Genomic DNA, 23,778 nt, shown 5'->3' on the forward strand with positions numbered 1-23,778 from the left:
CAGACGCTTTTATCCAAAGCGACGTACAAAAAGTGCATTTCATGGTCATAGACAACTACTAAACACAGGTTCAGTAAGATACAATACTTATTTTGTACAGCTATTTCTAGCCAAGAACGCAGTTTAGTTCACACAGTGAACACTATTCAGACCTAACCTCTGCAAAGCCAACTAGGCAGAAGAATAAGCTACAGTATTAGGACAAATACAAATTACCAAAAAGTGCTGGGATGGGGCAACATGTAACAAGTGTCATTAAAAAGGGGGGGGGGGATTTAGAGTGAAATATACAGCGTGGTGGTGGTTAGTCCAGGTATGGTCTGAAGAGATGAGTCTTCAGGCCATGGCATTATCCGAGACTCACCGCCAGGGAGTTCCTCACGTTCTGTAACTGGAAGAAGACCCGCCCCCCTTCCTCTGGGCACATTTGCTTCAGCTCCTCCCGCGTCAGGCCCAGGAGCAGGGAGCCACTGAGCACGCCCAGACAGCGCACCGTACTACACACGCACACACACACACACCACATACACACATGTATGTACACACACCACGCACACACAGAAACACACACCCGCACATACACACACACACACACACACCAATTAGTTAGGCAGTACACTGGGTTACTGGCAGACACCTACTGTACGGTGGGTCAACCACACACAGTAAGCTGCATGTTATTGTACAGTCATTAAGGCAATTGAGAATTTATAAAGGAAATTGCATGCTTTTCTCAGATTGCACATGCATATTTCATATGTCATGGCGATTAATAACTCCAGTGGCTATCTTTATCTCAGTAGTGTCTGCAGTGCTGAAGATGTTTCGCTGTGTCTTACATTTTTGAAAACTCCTTGTACTCCAGCCAGGCCTTCACCTCCTCCGGTTTGGATCTCTTGTTCAAGGTTGGAGGCGAGTTCATCTCCTGACGGGAGGTCAAGATGTCAGACATCCCAAATGTACAAGGCCAGACAAACACAAGCAAAAAAACACAGCTTTGAAAGAAAAGCATGCTGGAGAAACTCCTCTTGAACTCCTCTTCAGGTCAGTGTGACACCATCCCCTGGTTGGGGAGAGACAACTCCCCAACGGACAACTGTAATCGCTTCACCTGATCGAGTGAAGACTGTGAATGTAATAGTGGTTAGTTAGCTGGCTATCATCAGCTAGCAATGAAGAAATTAGCATACCCATGATTTTGTTGCGATATAAGATGATCTATTGGAACTAACTTAAGGCATCAACACGCATAGAAATAGAGTGTACTCTTTTAGGTTTGTGATGTTATACACCCCTTCAGTTTCCTTGGTTAGCTACACGGTGTTGTTGCAGACAATCTCTTTTAATCTCTTCCCGTGGTGCAGAGCTTCTCCCCGTTCTCACCTTGGGCTCCTCGTCCACCTGTTTCTCCGCCGCAGACACCAGCACGTTGTGGGGCACGTACCCCTCCTCCCCATCTGCGTTACGCACTCTCCACCACTGCTTGGATTGGTCCAGGACCTGCGCACACAAACAACGCGGCTCATGCCCGGTCACGAGCACTCGCGTTTCCACACGGAACGGTTCGAACAGGCTCCCGTAAATTCCCAGCAGCTGTGTGTCTTTACGTTTAGTGATTCTGCACAGCGGACAGTTGAATCCTCCTGCTATTGGACAGGACTGTTGACACAGGACTTACCAGAATAGCATCATCTGTGGGGCACAGGTGGGGTACCGCTACCCTGTAGGATCCTTCATTTTGTTGCAATCAATGGGGGACGATGAATGCTCATGGAAGAAAACTGAAGTGCCCAGGTCTTCTATTATCGAAGTCTTGCTTCATACGGCTAGCTTAACACAGCATCACTAACCCAGACAGTGGCCTGCACAGAGCCAGCTGCTGGCTTAAATAGTCTTTTCAGTCGTTTATGCTCATAATAATGACCATATGGGACACATAATTTGAGCTTAGAAGTTTTTTTTAGCAATGGCAGACCTCCCCGGTACCTGATACTCGATGGTGTTCCATGAAAGTGCACATCCATAAGTGCTGTGGACTTTAGGAAGTCGTCCATGCTCAGAACGGCCCTCCCACCACCAACCCCTCGACACCCCCCCACCCCCATCCCCACCCCTTTCCGCGATCGGTTCCGTCAAGTTTGTCGTTTAGGGCCACCAAAATCCTTGGGCAGGCTCATGGTGACTGTGTGCCCTTTGCTCACCTGCACCATGTCGTCCTTCATGATGCTCAGCTCTCGGCGGTTCCTGGCCGCGAAGTCGTACATCACCCGCATGTAACGGGCCGGCGGCTCATTGGGCCTGCGAGTACAAGTACACACTCATATTTCACTGAGGTTTCATGAGAGAGACACATCCGTAAATAAATACTGTAGACCAGGGGTGGGCCACACTGGTCCTGGAGAGCCAGTGATGTTTCTGGTTTTTTTTTTTTTTGTTCCATCTGATTTTGACCTCATGAGCTTGATGCACTATTAAGAGTCTGAGCCTGATTGCTCACAATCTGATGTGAAATGCTGAGTACCGCCCAGCAAATGGTCACGTGTGTGCAATAAACCTGATTATTCATACAATGATGTAGTTATGGGTTTGGATTGGAGCAAAAGCCAGGAAGATCTCTGACACCCCAGGACCGGGTTCATCTACCCCTGCAGCAGACTGTATCAGGTAGTCCATGTTCAGAGGGGATTCCAGGTCCCAATCGCCTTGTCTCATTTGACGCATGCATGGATTTACAGAGTACTGGCAATGAAAGATTATTAGACAGTTGGCGGGTAAGGATTTTTACTGTAGCATACCGTGGTTTTGGAGGGTTCCACGGAACAGGAGACTTGATGAGGAAAGAGAAAAAATAGTTTGTCATTTTTGTTCATGCAACCTTTCTTCACATTTATAAAAAAAATGAAGTAATTTAACATTAGGTGTTTCAGTTAAACATTTAACTTTCGAATCTCATTCAAAAACGTTGTTGCATGTGCTGTGCATTACTTCAGAGCACTCACTCTAGCTCATCGTAGCAAGCAGATCATTTTACCTTAGCCCTTCAAATGTCATGACAGGGAAACTCTGGACCTTGGAGTCTATGCCATGTATTCGTGAAGTCCTACCTGAGAAGGCTGGGTTCTCTGTGGCGCCCTTTCAGTTGGCGGTGGCGGTGGCGGCTGCGGCTGCGGCCGCTGACTTTTGGTGTTATTGGTCGGGTTCGGTTTTGGAGGAGCTTTGACCACCATGGGGGGCTCCCAACCATCGTCGAACTCTGGGAAATAGGGCGGAACTTCATCCTCATCCTCATCATCTGGCCATTTAGAGCTGAGACGAGCGACAGAGACATTGCTTGAGTTTATTTCTCCCAAAATTAACATTGTGACATTCGGTATGCAGAAAAAATTTTATATGAATATGATTCTCTTTAATATGTAATATTTCCATTTCCTTCAGACAGCTTGGCTGCTATATTACCATTTAGTGGATGGCTTAACACCAGAAATGCTTGCTGAAAACCCTGCAGTGTCCTTAGAACCCAGATGTGTACTGGCTATGTTTTTTTTTCCCCCACCGCTAATACAACAGCTAGTTAAGGAGCCATACATAAGCATAATGACTTAGAAGACCAGGTTGGATGTGGTGGGGGAGTCATATACCATGCAATGCATCTGATTCTCCAGTTCACTACTGTATCCATTATATATGTACAATGCTTATTCTTGCATTGGTCAAAGCTGTAGATGAAAATATGCCTACAGGACAGGCCCCATTGGCAGATACCGATTTCAACACATGCCAGGACTGTGCCCAGATGTTCCCAGCAGTGCCAGATCCAGGCTGGAATGGGTTGTCATTTTGTGGCGCGTCCCACCTGGGAATATTCCAGGCGTCGCCCAGGGACTGCCAAAGCTGGTCCTCCTCCTGGTTGGCCTCCTCGCTGAGGAGTTTGATGGTCTGGTCTGTCAGTAGAGGGGCGATGATGGAGGAGGGCAGGTCAAGGGGGGCATGTGGCACCAACTGGGAGAAAGAGAAGGGGAAGAGGAGCGAGGGGAGGTTTGAGAGACCTTGGAATAGCTGTGTCAATTTTTTGGCTGCTGAAGAATCACGGTACTGAGCATTCTGTTGACTAGCCATTGGTTGATGCCTTGTGCAATGGTTCATTCAAGTTCCAGTCAAATCTGTGGCTTTGATTTAGTTGGTTAAATGTCACTCCAATGCCGGAATGAAGATTAAATACATATGGATTTCCAGAATTCACCACAGTGCTAAAAGAAATATGAGCTCTAATTGGACTCAAGCTCATGTGTAATTGAGTCAGGAGTAGTGGTCATTTATTGGATGTTACTTGAATGTACTGTCACTCCGAATGTTGATAATCTGCTGGCTGACAGGGTCTTGAGACCCATTAGGACTGTAAACTGGTTAACGCCGATTGTTCTGCCGCAATGACATGGAGCCTAATATTCTTTATCTTGATTCGTTTGACTTTGTGACACAGCAGACTAATGTGTGAAACACTTGTTTCATAATGCCATTATTAATTATCCATTATTAATGGATCTAAAGATAAAATCTTAGTCTGCGTTTTTCAGTAGAGCACATAAAATCTAATTAAAAAGTAGATGAAAGGGCTGAATTAAATAGGAACTTACAAACTCCAGGATGGAGAAGAAGATGTGGGTGAATTCGGGAGCGCTGGGACTGCTGATCTCACCATTTAGCACCCCCTGTCACAGCAAAGAGACCGGCAGTTAAATGCGAATGTCACTGATCTTGGGGCAAGAAGCCATCTTGTGGCAAATGTTGATTCTGTGACCTTGTTCATCTTTTCATGGCCTTTGATGTGGTCATTCCTGATGTTGTGTTGGGAATCGGTAGTGTCTTGCATTGCGGCTAGTATCATTTTTTAAATTGATGAATAAGTATGTGTTATTTAAATTATGTAAGGACTAATTTTGTGTGATGGTGTCCTTAGGAGGAGGGGGGGGGGGGCAAACATTACATTAGTTTCTCCTTTTCATTAAATTTTTATGTACATTCCACATTTGTCAGTTAAATCTGTGCCGGACATTAGACACTTACCAGCAGGTTAAATCCAAACTTAACTTTCTGTAGGCAGGTTTCAAATTCCTCTGGGGTGGGCATATCCTCAGTGACTTAAAATGAAGGAGACAGAAGTAATAAATACATAACGAAAGAGGCATTGATTGATGCTATTCACAAATCTAATCCTCCTGAATTACATCAGTAGCCAAGACATAGCACCCCTTTGTCCTTGTTAATCGTAACAACAAGAAACCATAGCTTGGCATTCACACACATGAACATTGCCATGGCCTACAGCATTTAATGAGAAATATCTAATAAGCTCATCGTACAGCACGTTCGTTTGTATTAATATTTGTGCAGTCCTGGGACTGGTGAGTAGGTGATTTACTCTAGGGGTTGATAGCAATCCCTGCTAGGCTACTACCAGGATAGTGAAAGCAAACAGGCATGAAACATATTCATGTATCTTACCCTACTTTCTACAGTGATACATCCCATGGTCTTAAATTAATTCCTGACCGTGGCAAACTTTCTAGTGTGCACTTTCCCCAATCGATGGATGTGGATTACAAGGCAAAGTTTGAAAATGGGCGTTAGTGTACAAAAATACACTTGTTTTTTTGGGGAATATTTTTAAATGTCCACCTTTCTTCTTGTTCTTCTTCATCATCAATATCTTCTTCTTTTTCTTATCCTCTTTAGCCACGAGTGCTCTCACTCTGCCCATGAACAGCTCCACATCGTTCAGAACGTGGTTCAAGATGTCCTGCAGGAGCACACACAGAAAATAGGGGTGAAGAAACAGGTCAATCCTCTCCCAGGACCATTATGAGTCACAGGTTGCCGGCTTAGATCTGGCAGTTGCAGTGACATTTCAATTTTTTTCCGATTTTTGCGTAACGTTGTCAGATCGTAAATCTGTGTCACCGGCCAATATGTAACGATAGATGAAGTCTTTAAGTAATTGTTTGTCTTTTTTTCTTGTATACCCAATTAATGTTTTTCTTTTTTTTTGGGGGGGGGGGGGGGGGGGTAGTGATACTCTAAATTAGTGTTTTACATTTCCATGAGACATTGTTTTTAACTGGAGCTGGAGTCTGGAGATGTAAAATCATTTCTGAATGGTAAAAAGGAGCAGGATTGCATGTGTGTATGTATATTATGCTTAGGAGCATGGCAGGGTGGATGTGCAGGTCAGTCGGCGTGGGCGTGCGGGCTGCGATGAGATTGGGGCCGTGATTGACAGGGCTGTGATTGACGGGGCTACTGACCACGTTCCTCTCCAGCTCCGTGTACACCCGTGGGGGGGGCTCCTCCTGGGGTTCCTCATCATACTCTGGTTCTGGTTCTTCCCTGGGAGGGGGGAGGCTGGCCTCCTCTGGGGACACACACACAACTACTTTAAGCCGCGTTTCCACCAAAAGTACCCGGAACTTTTAGTCCCAGGAACTACTTTACAAGGAACTAAAAGGTTCCTTCAGCCCATGGTTGTCTGCGTTTCCACCGCGGTCTAAAGTCCCGCGAAGATTAGGCAAATTTTCACACTGACGTATGAAAAAGCGACGTTGTCGTCGGTCCATCTGTCCTATGATTTCTTCTGTAACCCCATACTACCACCGAAGTAGCCTACATTATTTTCTAATAACCGGGACAGCCCGGAGGGGTTTATTCCACTTATATACAACGGGCTACCAACAATGACTGTATATGGTTACTTTTGTATTTATTGATTTTTATCGATTTAATCACCTGGAATTGAAATATTCTTAGCTGCTCACCTGCTATTCAGACCCATAACCTCAATCACACAAGTCTGAGAATGAAGAGTCGCTCGTAAAGTTCAACATATTATTTACGATAACACTTCAAATTTTGCGGTTATACCTGTGTAGTTAAATTGTAACTCATTTGGTAACGAGATTATTTACTGAGTAACTCTAACATAGGTAACTTGGAACAACAGTTAGCAGTATTCTTAATTTATATTTTTTTAATTTTGTGCCTAAACTTATAGGCAATATCTTCTTGATACATAAATGAACCTTGCCTGTAAATTCCACCATGTGTCTTAGTGATATAGAATGATTTCCTTTTAGCAGGAGAGATGTAACGATGCTGGCCTTGTTTCACATTGTCTAATTAGGAATACCATGCGCTGTTGCTCACTGTTACCCATTTTGGACTTACTCAGTAATAACCTCTTGTTACCAAATTAATTACATTTTAACTGCACGTATAGCTGCACCTTAGCCAGTAAATGTATTTTTAATTGTGTATCCTCTGTGGATCTGCCAATGTTCTGCACTCCACTCCAGCAAGCAGTGAAGAACTAAAGGCCAAACAGCATTAGCTGTATTCTTAGTGTATTTTTTTAAGTAAACATATGAAATGTATGAGTGTTGTCATGTTCCACATTTTAAAAAGTGAATATTTTAAGTTTTAAACTTCAGTGAAATTTTCTGCAATTATTTTAAACATTTTCTAAGCACTGCCCAATGAAACAGTTCAATGAAACCTGCTTCCTTCATTATAACATACAGTAGTAGTACAAAATAGTGGAACTACCAGCAGACTGACTTGATCTATAATGCTTTTTTTTACCTTGCCTTGCCAGACACAGGAAAACTTAAAGAAGAAAATAAAACATAAAATTCTGGTCATTAGCTCACCATAATCTGGGTCATTCCATCTATCTGACAGGGGTGGCTCCGAGCCGTGTGAACTTCCAGAATCTGGCTGGCCGACTGCATTATTCACATGGTTCCTAGCAGAGCGGATGAAAGACGTTTATCAAGAGGGCACAAACATACCATAACCGTAACAGAACATAATGACGAGGGCAGGCCATTCAGCCCAACAATGGTGGGCGTTTTCCTGATTGAATAGTACCTAGCGCCCAACATCTGAAACGTTCAGACGGCTCAGACAGTTTAATGATTGACCAAAAGAGATGGCCTATATCTGCGACCAACCAGCCTCCGCACCACCTGACTACAGTTACCTGGTCACACCTGTGTACCTGTGGACCTGACGATGTGTTAGTCACTCAAGCAAGACGATGCCAAATGAGATTGTGTTGGCCCATCCCGCATTAGACCCTGCCTGATGCTTCACTGGCAGTAAGTGTGTGGGACTTTACGTTGTGTTGTGTCCCTCCCACAGCTGTGTGAAAGTCACTCACTGCTCCACTAGCTCCTCCTGTGGGTGCACTGAACAGCAGGGAGTGTTCAATCTGTCCAGAAAGGGCCTGTGTTGGGTGCAGGTTTGGCACACTCTGACACCTTATTCAACTAATTGCTGTAACTGGATCACAGTAAAAAAAAAAAAAAAACGTTCCCTTTTTTCGGATAAGGTTGGACACCCCTGCTGTACGGAAGGTCATGTTTTTTTTACAGGCCACTCTTGCAAAGCATTGCAAAGTTGGTCTCCTATGCTGGGCTGCCACCCAGCTCAGTAATACACTATGGGTGGCAGTGTAGTATAATGGATAGTGAACTGGCCTTTTAACTTTGAGTCCGTGGATGTGATTACCTGCTGGGGCACTGCCATTGTACCCCTAAAAAATTAGCTTAACATGAAAAATTATCCAGTAGTACAGATTGATAGTATACCAGAATATAATAAACAAGTCACCCTGTGTACAGTAAGAGCATCTTCACAAAAGTAAATGTGGGTGTACTACAGAGTCCTATAGTTTTGACTATACCTTATATCCCCCACATCCATCATTCGGAGTCTGATAGCTCTGTCTAGGTCAGTTTTGACGAGTTCTGCCTGCAGCACAGAAAGCCAAAAGAATGAGATTTTTTAAAAACTCATACACAAATTCCAAAAATACTATCCTCAAACTCCACACTTGCTCCATTTACACTGTTTGAGATTCAATGTTGGAATATAACTCTTACACACATTATCAAACCTGCCATAAGGTCAAGTTAGTCAGCGGTGTTTGTTGGTTAAGATTCAGAGGAAGAAAGTCCAGGGGTCAGAAAGTAAATGTCCTGCCATGTGTTTCTTCCACTCATGAACTCAGCTGATTTCACCAATCAGCTTCACCTCCTGGCTTAAGAATTGTGCAAATTAACGCATTTTGATTGAAGCGAAATAGCGGGGGGTTCTTTTACTTTCTGAACCTGGATTCACTCCACCTCTAGGTTGGAGTGTAGCTTGGCTGGAGGTGGATGCAGTGAAAAGGTTTTGAAAGCCACCTCACCCTCACTTCCTCACACTGGAACAGGAAGATGTTGGTCATCCCTTTGGAGCGCTCCTGTACCGTGAGGGCCAGCATGGAGTTGTAGATGCACGTGTCCAACAGGGCCTTTGTCTCAGTGATGCTGGCCAGTGGAAGGGACTCGAGCTCCTCCTGAACCCCCGGAAGTGAAGGAAAGCACAAAAAGAATGGATGGATGGATGAGTGTGAAAGCAGGACAAATGATTTCAGGGAGAGAGAAGACATTCTGTGAGTAGCTACAAATGTTCCATACTCTAAAAAGCTACAGTAGCTATATACCGTAATTCCCCCTGTGCAACTGAAAAAAAACAAAAAACAAAACGAAGATATTCTTATTTCTTTTTCACTTTTTGAATGTAGGACTAGAGTCTTTAAAAAAATACACAAACTATTTAGAATTTCTTTTGGTGCAATCATTTACATGAAGAATCAATTTCATTGACAATCAGAAGCACATCTCATGTCCAAGAAATGAAAAAATCTAAAAATTCAAAATTTATGGATAAAAAATTAGCTTTAAGCATTTAAGGGGAAATAAATGAAAAGAAAATTTCTTTAAGCCATTTATCATGAAAAATACGTTTCTCTGAAATCATGTTTTGTTTGTTGATGAAAATCAACAAATAAAACAATACGCTTACATCCAAAAAGTAAAAAAATGTAAAATCCTAAATATTTGTTATTTAGGTTCAGAAACCAAAGACTATAGTATTCCATTCAAAAGTGTAAAATTTGTAAATTCTAAATCTGTTCTTTCTATGCAGATGGATCTGAAATCACCATTATTTAAGAACCATGAAAAAAACTGAATAAAATGTGATTGATGTAATTTATTATTTAAAATCAGTTTTTATCCATTTGCAAAAACAAAAGACTTATATCTTATGTCCAAAAAGTGAAAAAATTCAAAATTCTAAATATGTATTTTTTTTTCTATTCAGATGGATCAGAAATCACTTTCTTAAAGAACCATTATGAAATAAATGAATGAAAATGCGGTTGATGTCATTCATCATGAACATAATATTTTATATGTAAAAATATTGTTTGTATGTATTTGCAAATATGTCTGCAGTCTTACATGCGAAAAGTTTTTTAAAAATCCCAAAATTTTGAAAACATATTATTATGAGATGGATCAGAAAATTCTTTTTAATGATATAACCGTGGTGAAATAAATACATGAATATGTGGTTAATGTTAATTATGAATAAAAATACATTTCAATAAAAACCAGCAAAGAAGACTATAGTCTGATGTCCAAAAAGTGAAAATTCCTGAAAAAGTGAAATTGTTTTCTATTTAGATGGATCAGAAATCACTTCAATTTAAGAACCATAGCACCATAATTGAATGAAAATGTGGTTGATGGCATTTAATATGAAAAATCGGTTTTTAAGTGTTTGTAAAAATGATAAGACTATACTCTTATATGCAAAAAAAAAATGTAAATTCTAAATGCATGCCTTTGGCAGTCAGATGGATCAGAAATCACCTTTATCAGACAACCATCGTGAAATAAATGAATGAATATGTGGTTGATTCTAGTTTTGAAGAAACTATCTCAATGAAAATCAGGAAAACAACAATGCTATATATGTCTTACGTGAAAAAAATGAAAAAAAAGTCCATAAAAAATGTATATATAGTTAATCTATTCCAATGCATCAGAAATAAACTTCATTCAACACCTGTGTGTAAATAACGGAGGAAAATATTTTTGAAGCCATTTATTGTGAACACATAGGACTATAATTGTTTGAGCAAGAAATGAAAAAATCCAAAACGCATGTGAGTTTACCACTACAGTTAGGGTTAGGGTTAGGGTTACAGCTAGGGTTAGGGTTAGGGTTAGGGTTACAGCTAGGGTTAGGGTTAGGGTTACAGCTAGGGTTAGGGTTAGGGTTAGGGTTACAGCTAAGGTTAGGGTTAGGGTTAGGGTTACAGCTAGGGTTAGGGTTAGGGTTAGGGTTACAGCTAGGGTTAAGGTTAGGGTTACAGCTAGGGTTAGGGTTAGAGCTAGGGTTAGGGTTAGGGTTACAGCTAGGGTTAGGGTTAGGGTTACAGCTAGGGTTAGGGTTAGGGTTACAGCTAGGGTTAGGGTTAGGGTTAGGGTTACAGCTAGGGTTAGGGTTAGGGTTAGGGTTAGGGTTACAGCTAAGGTTAGGGTTAGGGTTAGGGTTACAGCTAAGGTTAGGGTTAGGGTTACAGCTAGGGTTAGGGTTAGGGTTAAGGTTACAGCTAAGGTTAGGGTTAGGGTTAGGGTTACAGCTAAGGTTAGGGTTAGGGTTAGGGTTACAGCTAGGGTTAGGGTTAGGGTTACAGCTAAGGTTAGGGTTAGGGTTAGGGTTACAGCTAGGGTTAGGGTTAGGGTTACAGCTAGGGTTAGGGTTAGGGTTAGGGTTACAGCTAAGGTTAGGGTTAGGGTTAGGGTTACAGCTAGGGTTAGGGTTAGGATTACAGCTAGGGTTAGGGTTAGGGTTAGGGTTACAGCTAGGGTTAGGGTTAGGGTTACAGCTAGGGTTAGGGTTAGGGTTACAGCTAAGGTTAGGGTTAGGGTTAGGGTTACAGCTAGGGTTAGGGTTAGGGTTAGGGTTACAGCTAGGGTTAGGGTTAGGGTTAGGGTTACAGCTAGGGTTAGGGTTAGGGTTAGGGTTACAGCTAGGGTTAGGGTTAGGGTTACAGCTAGGGTTAGGGTTAGGGTTAGGGTTACAGCTAAGGTTAGGGTTAGGGTTACAGCTAGGGTTAGGGTTAGGGTTACAGCTAAGGTTAGGGTTAGGGTTAGGGTTACAGCTAGGGTTAGGGTTAGGGTTACAGCTAGGGTTAGGGTTAGGGTTACAGTTAGGGTTAGGGTTACAGCTAGGGTTAGGGTTAGGGTTAGGGTTACAGCTAGGGTTAGGGTTAGGGTTACAGCTAGGGTTAGGGTTAGGGTTACAGCTAGGGTTAGGGTTAGGGTTAGGGTTACAGCTAGGGTTAGGGTTAGGGTTAGGGTTAGGGTTACAGCTAAGGTTAGGGTTAGGGTTAGGGTTACAGCTAAGGTTAGGGTTAGGGTTAGGGTTACAGCTAAGGTTAGGGTTAGGGTTAGGGTTACAGCTAAGGTTAGGGTTAGGGTTAGGGTTACAGCTAGGGTTAGGGTTAGGGTTAGGGTTACAGCTAAGGTTAGGGTTAGGGTTAGGGTTACAGCTAGGGTTAGGGTTAGGGTTACAGCTAGGGTTAGGGTTAGGGTTAGGGTTACAGCTAAGGTTAGGGTTAGGGTTATGGTTACAGCTTGGGTTAGGGTTAGGGTTACAGCTAGGGTTAGGGTTAGGGTTAGGGTTACAGCTAGGGTTAGGGTTAGGGTTAGGGTTACAGCTTGGGTTAGGATTAGGGTTACAGCTAAGGTTAGTGTTAGGGTTAGGGTTACAGCTAGGGTTAGGGTTAGGGTTAGGGTTACAGCTAAGGTTAGGGTTAGGGTTAGGGTTACAGCTAAGGTTAGTGTTAGGGTTAGGGTTACAGCTAGGGTTAGGGTTAGGGTTAGGGTTACAGCTAGGGTTAGGGTTACAGCTAAGGTTAGGGTTAGGGTTAGGGTTACAGCTAAGGTTAGGGTTAGGGTTAGGGTTACAGCTAGGGTTAGGGTTAGGGTTACAGCTAAGGTTAGGGTTAGGGTTAGGGTTACAGCTAGGGTTAGGGTTAGGGTTAGGGTTACAGCTAAGGTTAGGGTTAGGGTTATAGCTAGGGTTAGGGTTAGGGTTACAGCTAAGGTTAGGGTTAGGGTTAGGGTTACAGCTAGGGTTAGGGTTAGGGTTACAGCTAGGGTTAGGGTTAGGGTTACAGTTAGGGTTAGGGTTACAGCTAGGGTTAGGGTTAGGGTTAGGGTTACAGCTAGGGTTAGGGTTAGGGTTACAGCTAGGGTTAGGGTTAGGTTTACAGCTAGGGTTAGGGTTAGGGTTAGGGTTACAGCTAGGGTTAGGGTTAGGGTTAGGGTTAGGGTTACAGCTAAGGTTAGGGTTAGGGTTAGGGTTACAGCTAAGGTTAGGGTTAGGGTTAGGGTTACAGCTAAGGTTAGGGTTAGGGTTAGGGTTACAGCTAAGGTTAGGGTTAGGGTTAGGGTTACAGCTAGGGTTAGGGTTAGGGTTAGGGTTACAGCTGAGGTTAGGGTTAGGGTTAGGGTTACAGCTAGGGTTAGGGTTAGGGTTACAGCTAGGGTTAGGGTTAGGGTTAGGGTTACAGCTAAGGTTAGGGTTAGGGTTATGGTTACAGCTTGGGTTAGGGTTAGGGTTACAGCTAGGGTTAGGGTTAGGGTTAGGGTTACAGCTAGGGTTAGGGTTAGGGTTAGGGTTACAGCTTGGGTTAGGGTTAGGGTTACAGCTAAGGTTAGTGTTAGGGTTAGGGTTACAGCTAGGGTTAGGGTTAGGGTTAGGGTTACAGCTAAGGTTAGGGTTAGGGTTAGGGTTACAGCTAAGGTTAGTGTTAGGGTTAGGGTTACAGCTAGGGTTAGGGTTAGGGTTAGGGTTACAGCTAGGGTTAGGGTTACAGCTAAGGTTAGGGTTAGGGTTAGGGTTACAGCTAACGTTAGGGTTAGGGTTAGGGTTACTGCTAGGGTTAGGGTTAGGGTTACAGCTAGGGTTAGGGTTAGGGTTAGGGTTACAGCTAGGGTTAGGGTTGGGGTTAGGGTTACAGCTAGGGTTAGGGTTAGGGTTAGGGTTACAGCTAGGGTTAGGGTTAGGGTTACAGCTAGGGTTAGGGTTAGGGTTACAGCTAAGGTTAGGGTTAGGGTTAGGGTTACAGCTAAGGTTAGGGTTAGGGTTACAGCTAGGGTTAGGGTTAGGGTTACAGCTAAGGTTAGGGTTAGGGTTACAGCTAAGGTTAGGGTTAGGGTTAGGGTTACAGCTAGGGTTAGGGTTAGGGTTAGGGTTACAGCTAAGGTTAGGGTTAGGGTTAGGGTTACAGCTAAGGTTAGGGTTAGGGTTACAGCTAGGGTTAGGGTTAGGGTTAGGGTTACAGCTAAGGTTAGGGTTAGGGTTAGGGTTACAGCTAGGGTTAGGGTTAGGGTTACAGCTAAGGTTAGGGTTAGGGTTAGGGTTACAGCTAGGGTTAGGGATAGGGTTAGGGTTACAGCTAGGGTTAGGGTTAGGGTTAGGGTTAAAGCTAGGGTTAGGGTTAGGGTTAGGGTTACAGCTAAGGTTAGGGTTAGGGTTAGGGTTAGGGTTACAGCTAAGGTTAGGGTTAGGGTTAGGGTTACAGCTAAGGTTAGGGTTAGGGTTACAGCTAAGGTTAGGGTTAGGGTTAGGGTTACAGCTAGGGTTAGGGTTAGGGTTAGGGTTACAGCTAAGGTTAGGGTTAGGGTTACAGCTAAGGTTAGGGTTAGGGTTAGGGTTACAGCTAAGGTTAGGGTTAGGGTTAGGGTTACAGCTAAGGTTAGGGTTAGGGTTAGGGTTACAGCTAGGGTTATAGTTAGGGTTAGGGTTAGGGTTAGGGTTTGAGCTAGGGTTAGGGTTACAGCTAGATCAAAAGTTGCCTTTATTGTACAACCATGGTGATATAAATGAATGAATGTTGTGTCCAATGTTAATTATGAAGAAAAATTAAATTCTTTAAAAATTAACAAAAGAAGAAAAGACCATAGTCTTACGTGTGAAAAGTGAAAAATTGAAAAATTCTAAATTCATGGTTTTTCTATTCAGATGGATCCAAAATCAGCTTTATTATAGACCCTTGATTAAATGGATGCATAAATATGTCATTAATCTTAATTATGAATGACATAATTTTAAAAACAGGATAGTCTTACGTTCCATATATATATGTATATATATATATTCAGACGGATCAGAAATCATATATATTCAACACCCATTTAGAAATAAATGATTGAAAATATTTTTGGAGCCATTTATCATGAAGAATCAATTTCATTAACCAACATGCTGACATGAATGAATGAAAATGTGGCTGATGTGTTTGCAAAAAGAAAAAATCATAGTCTTCTCTCCAAGCAGTAAAAAATGAAAAAAATGATATATATTTTTTTCTATTCATTTGCATCAGAAATAACCTCTATTTAACAAACATGGTGAAATGAATGAGTATTTTTACTATTATTAATCACAACAACAACAATAATAACAATAAGACTATTGTTGTTATTATTATTATGTGGGGACGGAGTGTGGCACAGTGGGTAAGGAACTGCGCTTGTAACCGAAAGGTCGCAGGTTCGAATCCCGGGTAAGGACACTGCCGTTGTACCCTTGAGCAAGGTACTTAACCTGCGTTGCTTCAGTATATATCCAGCTGTATAAATGGATACAATGTAAAGTGCTATGTAAAAAGTTGTGTAAGTCGCTCTGGATAAGAGCGTCTGCTAAATGCCTATAATGTAATGTAATGTAATGTAATTAGGGGTCCAAGCAGCGAAGCTGGTGGAACCCTATTGTATCTGTTAGGATTATTAGGGGTCCAAGCAGCGAAGCTGGTGGAACCCTATTGTATCTGTTAGGATTATTCTTATTATTATTATTATTATTTTTCTCCGCTAAAAGTGTCTGAGGCTCAGCACCCATAAGTCCTGGAGCAACCAAATTTGGCAGGTGGGTTCCTATGGCCCCCCACTACTCAGGCACTAAAAAGCACGCAAGTCAGCCAGATGGTGGCGCTATAACAAAGGGTAACGCGTAAAAGCCCATAACGCCCACACCTTAAGTTAGATGAACACAAAACTTCATTGACCTATGCATCTGAACGTGCTCTACAACTTTGCCATTGGCCCCACCTATGTCCGCCATATTGTTTGCCCGCCATTTAGACTTTTTAGTTGGGGCGTGGCAGTTTTCTCCGCAAAAATGTCTGAGGCTCAGCAACCATAGGTTGTAGACCAACCAAATTTGGTAGGTGGGTTCCTATGGCACCCCACTACCCAGGCACTAAAAAGCACCTATGTCGGCCAGATGGTGGCGCTATAACAAAGGATCATAGTTTAAAAGGTCATAACTCCCACACCGTAAGTCAGATCAACACAAAACTTCATCGACTGATGCATCTGAATGTGCTCTACAACTTTCCTATTGGGAGCACCTATGTCCGCCATATGGTTTGCACACCATTTGGACTTTTTCATTAGGTGGGGTGCGGAAAAACTGGAGCTCCAAATCCAAACGATTACGACATCGAGTAAACTTCTTTACGGCAAGCGACAACCATGGCGACGCTAGTTTTTCTCAGTGAAAGCACGGTCTGACACTGCCACCTAGCGTGCATGCTAGGATAGGCGACCAAAAGTTTTTCAGTAAAAGCTTTCTGAGAGGATGAATAATTACTTTTCTTTGGCATGGATCCATTTGAAGACAGTATCGGGTGAGTTCGTTTAGTCTTTGAATCTGTCATTATGCTGAGAAATAGTTAAACCATTTTATTGATAGGTTCTGAGTTTCTGTGCACACGCGCGAAAACACGCTGGTATAATAAAACAATGACGGTAATACATATATAGTCCGCTTCGTTCCGTTGCTACCATAACATAACAGACTATCTTATGTCTACAGCTGCAGTTCTCGCTGCAATTTCAAACATTGAATATTCACAAAAGACGCAATTTATGCTGTACTTTGCCAATGTCTAAATCAATAATACGCTACGGTAAAGCTTTGAGAGGATGAATCATTATTTTTCTTTGGCATGGATCCATTTGAAGACAATATCGGATGAGTTCGTTCAGTATTTAAATCTGTCATTATCGTGAGAAATAGCTAAACCATTGTATTGATAGGTTTTTAGTTTCTGTGCACACGCGCGAAAACACGCTGGTATAATGAAACAATGACGGTAGCCTAATACATATATAGTCCGCTTCGTTCCGTTGCTACCATAACATAACAGACTATCTTGTGTCTACAGCTGCAGTTTCTCACTGCAATTTCAAACATTGAATATTCACAAAAGACGCAATTTATGCTGTACTTTGCCAATGTCTAAATAAATAATACGCTCCGGTAAAGCTTTGACAGGATGAATAATTACTTTTCTTTGGCATGGCTCCATTTGAAGACAGTATCGGGTGAGTTCGTTAAGTCTTTAAATCTGTCATTATGCTGAGAAATAGCTAAACCATTTCATTGATAGGTTCCGAGTTTCTGTGCAAACGCGCGAAAACACGCTGGTATAATGAAACAATGACGGTAGCCTAATACATATATGGTACGCTTCGTTCCGTTGCTACCATAACATAACGACCTACAGCTGCAGTTTCTCGCTGCAATGACTAATATTGAATATAAACAAAAGACGCATTTCACGCTGTAGTCTGCCAATGTCTAAAATAATACGGTCCATTTGAAGACAACATCGGGTGAGTTCGTTTAGTCTTTAAATCCGTCATTGTGCTGAGAAATCGTATTCTCAATTTAATTTCTAAATTGACTGTAAGCTTAGGGTTGTAACTAGGTAGTTGTTCCGTAGGTGACTTAGTCTTAACTCGTCTTAACTATTGCTTGAATGTTCTCATAGACTGCGTTGTTGCTGTTCTTGTTTGTGTTAGCGTTAATCAGTTTAACCTACTGGGTCCAAGTTGAACTATGCGGATGTTTCCTGCACTTGGAACGGTATTTCTCTCTAGGGTTTTCGGCACACTAATTCCTGGTTATGGTTATACATTTTGTTGTACGTCGCTCTGGATAAGAGCGTCTGCCAAATGCCTGTAATGTAATGTAATGTAATGCAATATTCCGTAGCAACAAGATAAACCCGACATTAGCCCTAAAATATGCCAATACAGCAGTGAAAAGGCTGCTCACTGAATAACGAAATAAACGAGACAATTAAAAAAAAAATTATACCATGTCATTCTACAGTCAATATCTGTGACTAAACATTTAATAAATATACAATCTTACCATCGGTTTTACGCGTAGAGATGTCCCTTTTGCGAATGAGTGGTTATATATTGTCTTGGATAATCCGTTTGTGAAATGTCGGATATTTTCAAAAATAGCTGTGCGTAATACCACACCTGTTGCTTACGGCGTTGTCGTTCTTCTTAGTCCAATTTGGCTTGATTGACAATTCATTTATTCAGTAGGTGAGAGTATAAGCTTTCTAACTATGTATAACATGTCTGATTTGGCTTTTGGAATAGCGTTTTATAGGTCAGCTTAACCGAAAATTTTCTGATCTGCCAATGTCTAGATAAATAAACCGGTAGGCTGCTCTGCGGTCAGCACGCGGGTCGCGAGTTGATATTAAGTCCTTTTTTTTAGTTTTTTCTCAATGTCGTCTTTATTATTTGAAATGTGCATTTAGTGTCATTATTCTATCTGTCTCTGTGGCGCTCTGAAATGTGCATTCTCTGCTAAACTGAGCAATGGATTGGAATATGTGTCTGACGTAGTGTTGCACGGTATGCCAAAACTTCAGCACTTTCTGGGTACTTAAAAAAAAAAAAAACAGAAAAAAAAAAACGGTTTCGTATTTGAATTTCCCGATGTTCGGTAGTTCTGTGTCAAATGTAAAAGCCAGGGAAATGTGTCTCCCGCATTACTGATTTAGAGGATGAAAAGTGTAATTTGTCAGAATCTTCGCTAGATGGCAGTAGCAACTAAGGTTGTCAAGTGAGGTGACCTGCGCTTGTGCATTCACTTCCCTGATACAGCGCAAGCTTTGACTCCGTTCACTTCAGTAGCAATAGGTGTTCCAATTTGGAAATATTTTATTATAGATAGATGCTGTATTGTTATTAAAATATGCTGTTTTTCAATCTATTTAAAGGTGAAAGACCTGTTTTAAAAATTATTTACTTTACAACTGTTTAATTTTTGAAATATTTTTAACATTTTTCTATTGTTCAGTGTTGTAACACTATAGGCCTATGCATATTAATATGTTGAAGAGGCTTCAACTTAAAGGTTGTTAATGAACCAGGTTGTTCATAAACCATGAATTCGAAAATGAGGTCAACCCTTGTGGACATTACGTTTCTGATCTATTAAGGTAATTTCAGTATCGTTAGGTACCGAGTATCTAATTAGCATCGTTTAAGTTTCAAATATCATTTCAGTATTGAGTATCGTAATACTAAACCTGGTATCACTATCAAAGTCAAAATTTTGGTATCGTGACAACACTAGTGTGACACCTTTTTTAGTTGCGACGCAGAAACGCTGCAGCTGTGCATACACGCCGGACCATCAAAGTGTTACGACATGCCATCTAAGTGTTACGACATAGTAAAGGCCTTGACGGGAAGCGGCCCGGACACATCCATGGCGACGTAACTAAGTGATCCGACAGCGTCTCTTAGCTCAAAATTGGCCATAAGTCATCAATATATCATACGATCATCGTGATATTCAGTAGATATGTTGGGTGAAGGCATATGATCATGAGGACAAAGCCATGTTAAAATCGCTCCATAGGGGGCGCGATGCTGCCACTGCTTGGACCCCTTCCAACGCCGCTTGCGGCTTTAATTATTCTTATTTTTCTCCGCTAAAAGTGTCTGAGGCTCAGCAACCATAAGTCCTGGAGCGACCAAATTTGGCAGGTGGGTTTCTATGTGCCCCCACTACTCAGGCACTAAAAATGACGTACGTCGGCCAGATGGTGGCGCTATAACAAAGGGTTTTGCGTAAAAGGCCATAACTCCCACACCATAAGTCCGGTCAACACAAAACTTCATCAACATATGCATGTGAACGTGCTCTATACCTTTGCCATTGGCACCACCTGTGTCCGCCATATTGTTTGCCCGCCATTTTGACTTTTTAGTTGGGGCGTGGCAGTTTTCTCCGCAAAAATGTCTGAGGATCAGCAACCATAAGTTGTAGACCAACCAAATTTGGTAGGTGCGTTCCTGTGGCCCCCTACTACTCAGGCACTAAAAATCACCTATGTCGGCCAGATGGTGGCGCTATAACAAAGGATCATAGTTTAAAAGGTCATAACTCCCACACCGTAAGTCAGATCAACACAAAACTTCATCGACTGATGCATCTGAATGTGCTCTACAACTTTCCTATTGGGAGCACCTATGTCCGCCATATGGTTTGCACACCATTTGGACTTTTTCATTAGGTGGGGTGCGGAAAAGCTGGAGCTCCAAATCCAAACGATTACGACATCGAGTAAACTTCTTTACGGCAAGCGACAACCATGGCGACGCTAGTTTTTATCAGTGAAAGCACGGTCTGACACTGCCACCTAGCGTGCATGCTAGGATAGGCGACCAAAAGTTTTTCAGTAAAAGCTTTTTGAGAGGATGAATAATTACTTTTATTTGGCATGGATCCATTTGAAGACAGTATCGGGTGAGTTCGTTTAGTCTTTGAATCTGTCATTATGCTGAGAAATAGTTAAACCATTTTATTGATAGGTTCTGAGTTTCTGTGCACACGCGCGAAAACACGCTGGTATAATAAAACAATGACGGTAATACATATATAGTCCGCTTCGTTCCGTTGCTACCATAACATAACAGACTATCTTATGTCTACAGCTGCAGTTCTCGCTGCAATTTCAAACATTGAATATTCACAAAAGACGCAATTTATGCTGTACTTTGCCAATGTCTAAATAAATAATACGCTACGGTAAAGCTTTGAGAGGATGAATCATTACTTTTCTTTGGCCTGGATCCATTTGAAGACAATATCGGATGAGTTCGTTCAGTCTTTAAATCTGTCATTATGGTGAGAAATAGCTAAACCATTGTATTGATAGGTTCTGAGTTTCTGTGCACACGCGCGAAAACACGCTGGTATAATGAAACAATGACGGTAGCCTAATACATATATGGTCCGCTTCGTTCCGTTGCTACCATTACATAACAGACTATCTTGTGTCTACAGCTGCAGTTTCTCGCTGCAATTTCAAACATTGAATATTCACAAAAGACGCAATTTATGCTGTACTTTGCCAATGTCTAAATAAATAATATGCTCCGGTAAAGCTTTGAGAGGATGAATAATTACTTTTCTTTGGCATGGATCCATTTGAAGACAGTATCGGGTGAGTTCGTTAAGTCTTTAAATCTGTCATTATGCTGAGAAATAGCTAAACCATGTCATTGATAGGTTCCGAGTTTCTGTGCAAACGCGCGAAAACACGCTGGTATAATGAAACAATGACGGTAGCCTAATACATATATGGTCCGCTTCGTTCCGTTGCTACCATAACATAACGACCTACAGCTGCAGTTTCTCGCTGCAATTACTAATATTGAATATAAACAAAAGACGCATTTTACGCTGTAGTCTGCCAATGTCTAAAATAATACGGTCCATTTGAAGACAACATCGGGTGAGTTCGTTTAGTCTTTAAATCCGTCATTGTGCTGAGAAATCGTATTCTCAATTTAATTTCTAAATTGACTGTAAGCTTAGGGTTGTAACTAGGTAGTTGTTCCGTAGGTGACTTAGTCTTAACTCGTCTTAACTATTGCTTGAATGTTCTCATAGACTGCGTTGTTGCTGTTCTTGTTTGTGTTCGCGTTAATCAGTTTAACCTACTGGGTCCAAGTTGAACTATGCGGATGTTTCCTGCACTAGGAACGGTATTTCTCTCTAGGGTTTTCGGCACACTAATTCCTGGTTATGGTTATACATTTTGTTGTACGTCGCTCTGGATAAGAGCGTCTGCCAAATGCCTGTAATGTAATGTAATGTAATGTAATGCAATATTCCGTAGCAACAAGATAAACCCGACATTAGCCCTAAAATATGCCAATACAGCAGTGAAAAGGCTGCTCACTGAATAACGAAATAAACGAGACAATTAAAAAAAATTATACCATGTCATTCTACAGTCAATATCTGGGACTAAACATTTAAATAAATATACAATCTTACCATCGGTTTTAGGCGTAGAGATGTCCCTTTTGCGAATGAGTGGTTATATATTGTCTTGGATAATCCGTTTGTGAAATGTCGGATATTTTCAAAAATAGCTGTGCGTAATACCACACCTGTTGTTTACGGCGTTGTCGTTCTTCTTAGTCCAATTTGGCTTGATTGACAATTCATTTATTCAGTAGGTGAGAGTATAAGCTTTCTAACGATGTATAACATGTCTGATTTGGCTTTTGGAATAGCGTTTTATAGGTCAGCTTAACCGAAAATTTTCTGATCTGCCAATGTCTACATAAATAAACCGGTAGGCTGCTCTGCGGTCAGCACGCGGGTCGCGAGTTGATATTAAGTCCTTTTTTTAGTTTTTTCTCAATGTCGTCTTTATTATTTGAAATGTGCATTTAGTGTCATTATTCTATCTGTCTCTGTGGCGCTCTGAAATGTGCATTCTCTGCTAAACTGAGCAATGGATTGGAATATGTGTCTGACGTAGTGTTGCACGGTATGCCAAAACTTCAGCACTTTCTGGGTACTTAAAAAAACAAAAAAAAAAACAGAAAAAAAAACGGTTTCGTATTTGAATTTCCCGATGTTCGGTAGTTCTGCGTCAAATGTAAAAGCCAGGGAAATGTGTCTCCCGCATTACTGATTTAGAGGATGAAAAGTGTAGTTTGTCAGAATCTTCGCTAGATGGCAGTAGCAACTAAGGTTGCCAAGTGAGGTGACCTGCGCTTGTGCATTCACTTCCCTGATACAGCGCAAGCTTTGACTCAGTTCACTTCAGTAGCAATAGGTGTTCCAATTTGGAAATATTTTATTATAGATAGATGCTGTATTGTTATTAAAATATGCTGTTTTTCAATCTATTTAAAGGTGAAAGACCTGTTTAAAAAATTATTTACTTTACAACTGTTTAATTTTTGAAATATTTTTAACATTTTTCTATTGTTCAGTGTTGTAACACTATAGGCCTATGCATATTAATATGTTGAAGAGGCTTCAACTTAAAGGTTGTTAATGAACCAGGTTGTTCATAAACCATGAATTCGAAAATGAGGTCAACCCTTGTGGACATTACCTTTCTGATCTATTAAGGTTATTTCAGTATCGTTAGGCACCGAGTATCGAATTAGCACCGTTTAAGTTTCAAGTATCATTTCAGTATTGAGTATCGTAATACTAAACCTGGTACCAGTATCAAAGTCAAAATTTCGGTATCGTGACAACACTAGTGTGACGCCTTTTTTAGTTGCGGCGCAGAAACACTGCAGCTGTGCATGCACACCGGACCATCTAAGTGTTACGACATGCCATCTAAGTGTTACGACATAGTAAAGGCCTTGACGGGAAGCGGCCAGGACACATCCATGGCGACGTAACTAAGTCATCCGACAGCGTCTCTTAGCTCAAAATTGGCTATAACTCATCAATATATCATACGATCATCATGATATTCAGTAGATATGTTGGGTGAAGGCATATGATCGTGGGGACAAAGCCTTTTTAAAATCGCTCCATAGGGGGCGCGATGCTGCCACTGCTTGGACCCCTTCCAACGCCGCTTGCGGCTTTAATTATTATTATTATTCAAAGTAATAATACCTTTTCAAATATTATCATAATCCTTAATACAAGGAGGTACAAAAGGCAGAATCATAGGTGAATCAGCCTCACACAGAATTGCAGTCTTGTAGATTGTGC

At 41.6% G+C, this 23,778-nt stretch overlaps 1 protein-coding gene across 2 annotated transcripts in view; it reads right to left on the reverse strand.

Annotated features, from left to right (window-relative positions):
* eps8l3a (EPS8-like 3a) overlaps nt 1-23,778 on the reverse strand; it is a 31,064-nt gene that overhangs the window by 729 nt on the left and 6,557 nt on the right. Inside the window, exons 6-19 of one of the 2 annotated variants that reach the window (XM_035388020.1) lie at nt 9,245-9,394; nt 8,738-8,805; nt 7,701-7,795; nt 6,303-6,427; nt 5,677-5,797; nt 5,065-5,138; nt 4,635-4,709; nt 3,854-3,999; nt 3,105-3,306; nt 2,796-2,827; nt 2,202-2,298; nt 1,384-1,500; nt 840-925; nt 365-497 (exon numbers count right to left, since the gene is read on the reverse strand). In XM_035388020.1, the coding sequence (XP_035243911.1) occupies nt 365-497; nt 840-925; nt 1,384-1,500; nt 2,202-2,298; nt 2,796-2,827; nt 3,105-3,306; nt 3,854-3,999; nt 4,635-4,709; nt 5,065-5,138; nt 5,677-5,797; nt 6,303-6,427; nt 7,701-7,795; nt 8,738-8,805; nt 9,245-9,394 (1,521 nt within the window). The remainder of the gene's footprint in view (nt 1-364; nt 498-839; nt 926-1,383; nt 1,501-2,201; nt 2,299-2,795; nt 2,828-3,104; nt 3,307-3,853; nt 4,000-4,634; nt 4,710-5,064; nt 5,139-5,676; nt 5,798-6,302; nt 6,428-7,700; nt 7,796-8,737; nt 8,806-9,244; nt 9,395-23,778) is intronic. The other variant, XM_035388021.1, reaches the window with a different exon arrangement.

Source organism: Anguilla anguilla, chromosome 13 (genome assembly GCF_013347855.1).
Source record: "Anguilla anguilla isolate fAngAng1 chromosome 13, fAngAng1.pri, whole genome shotgun sequence".
NCBI classification, from domain to species: domain Eukaryota; kingdom Metazoa; phylum Chordata; class Actinopteri; order Anguilliformes; family Anguillidae; genus Anguilla; species Anguilla anguilla.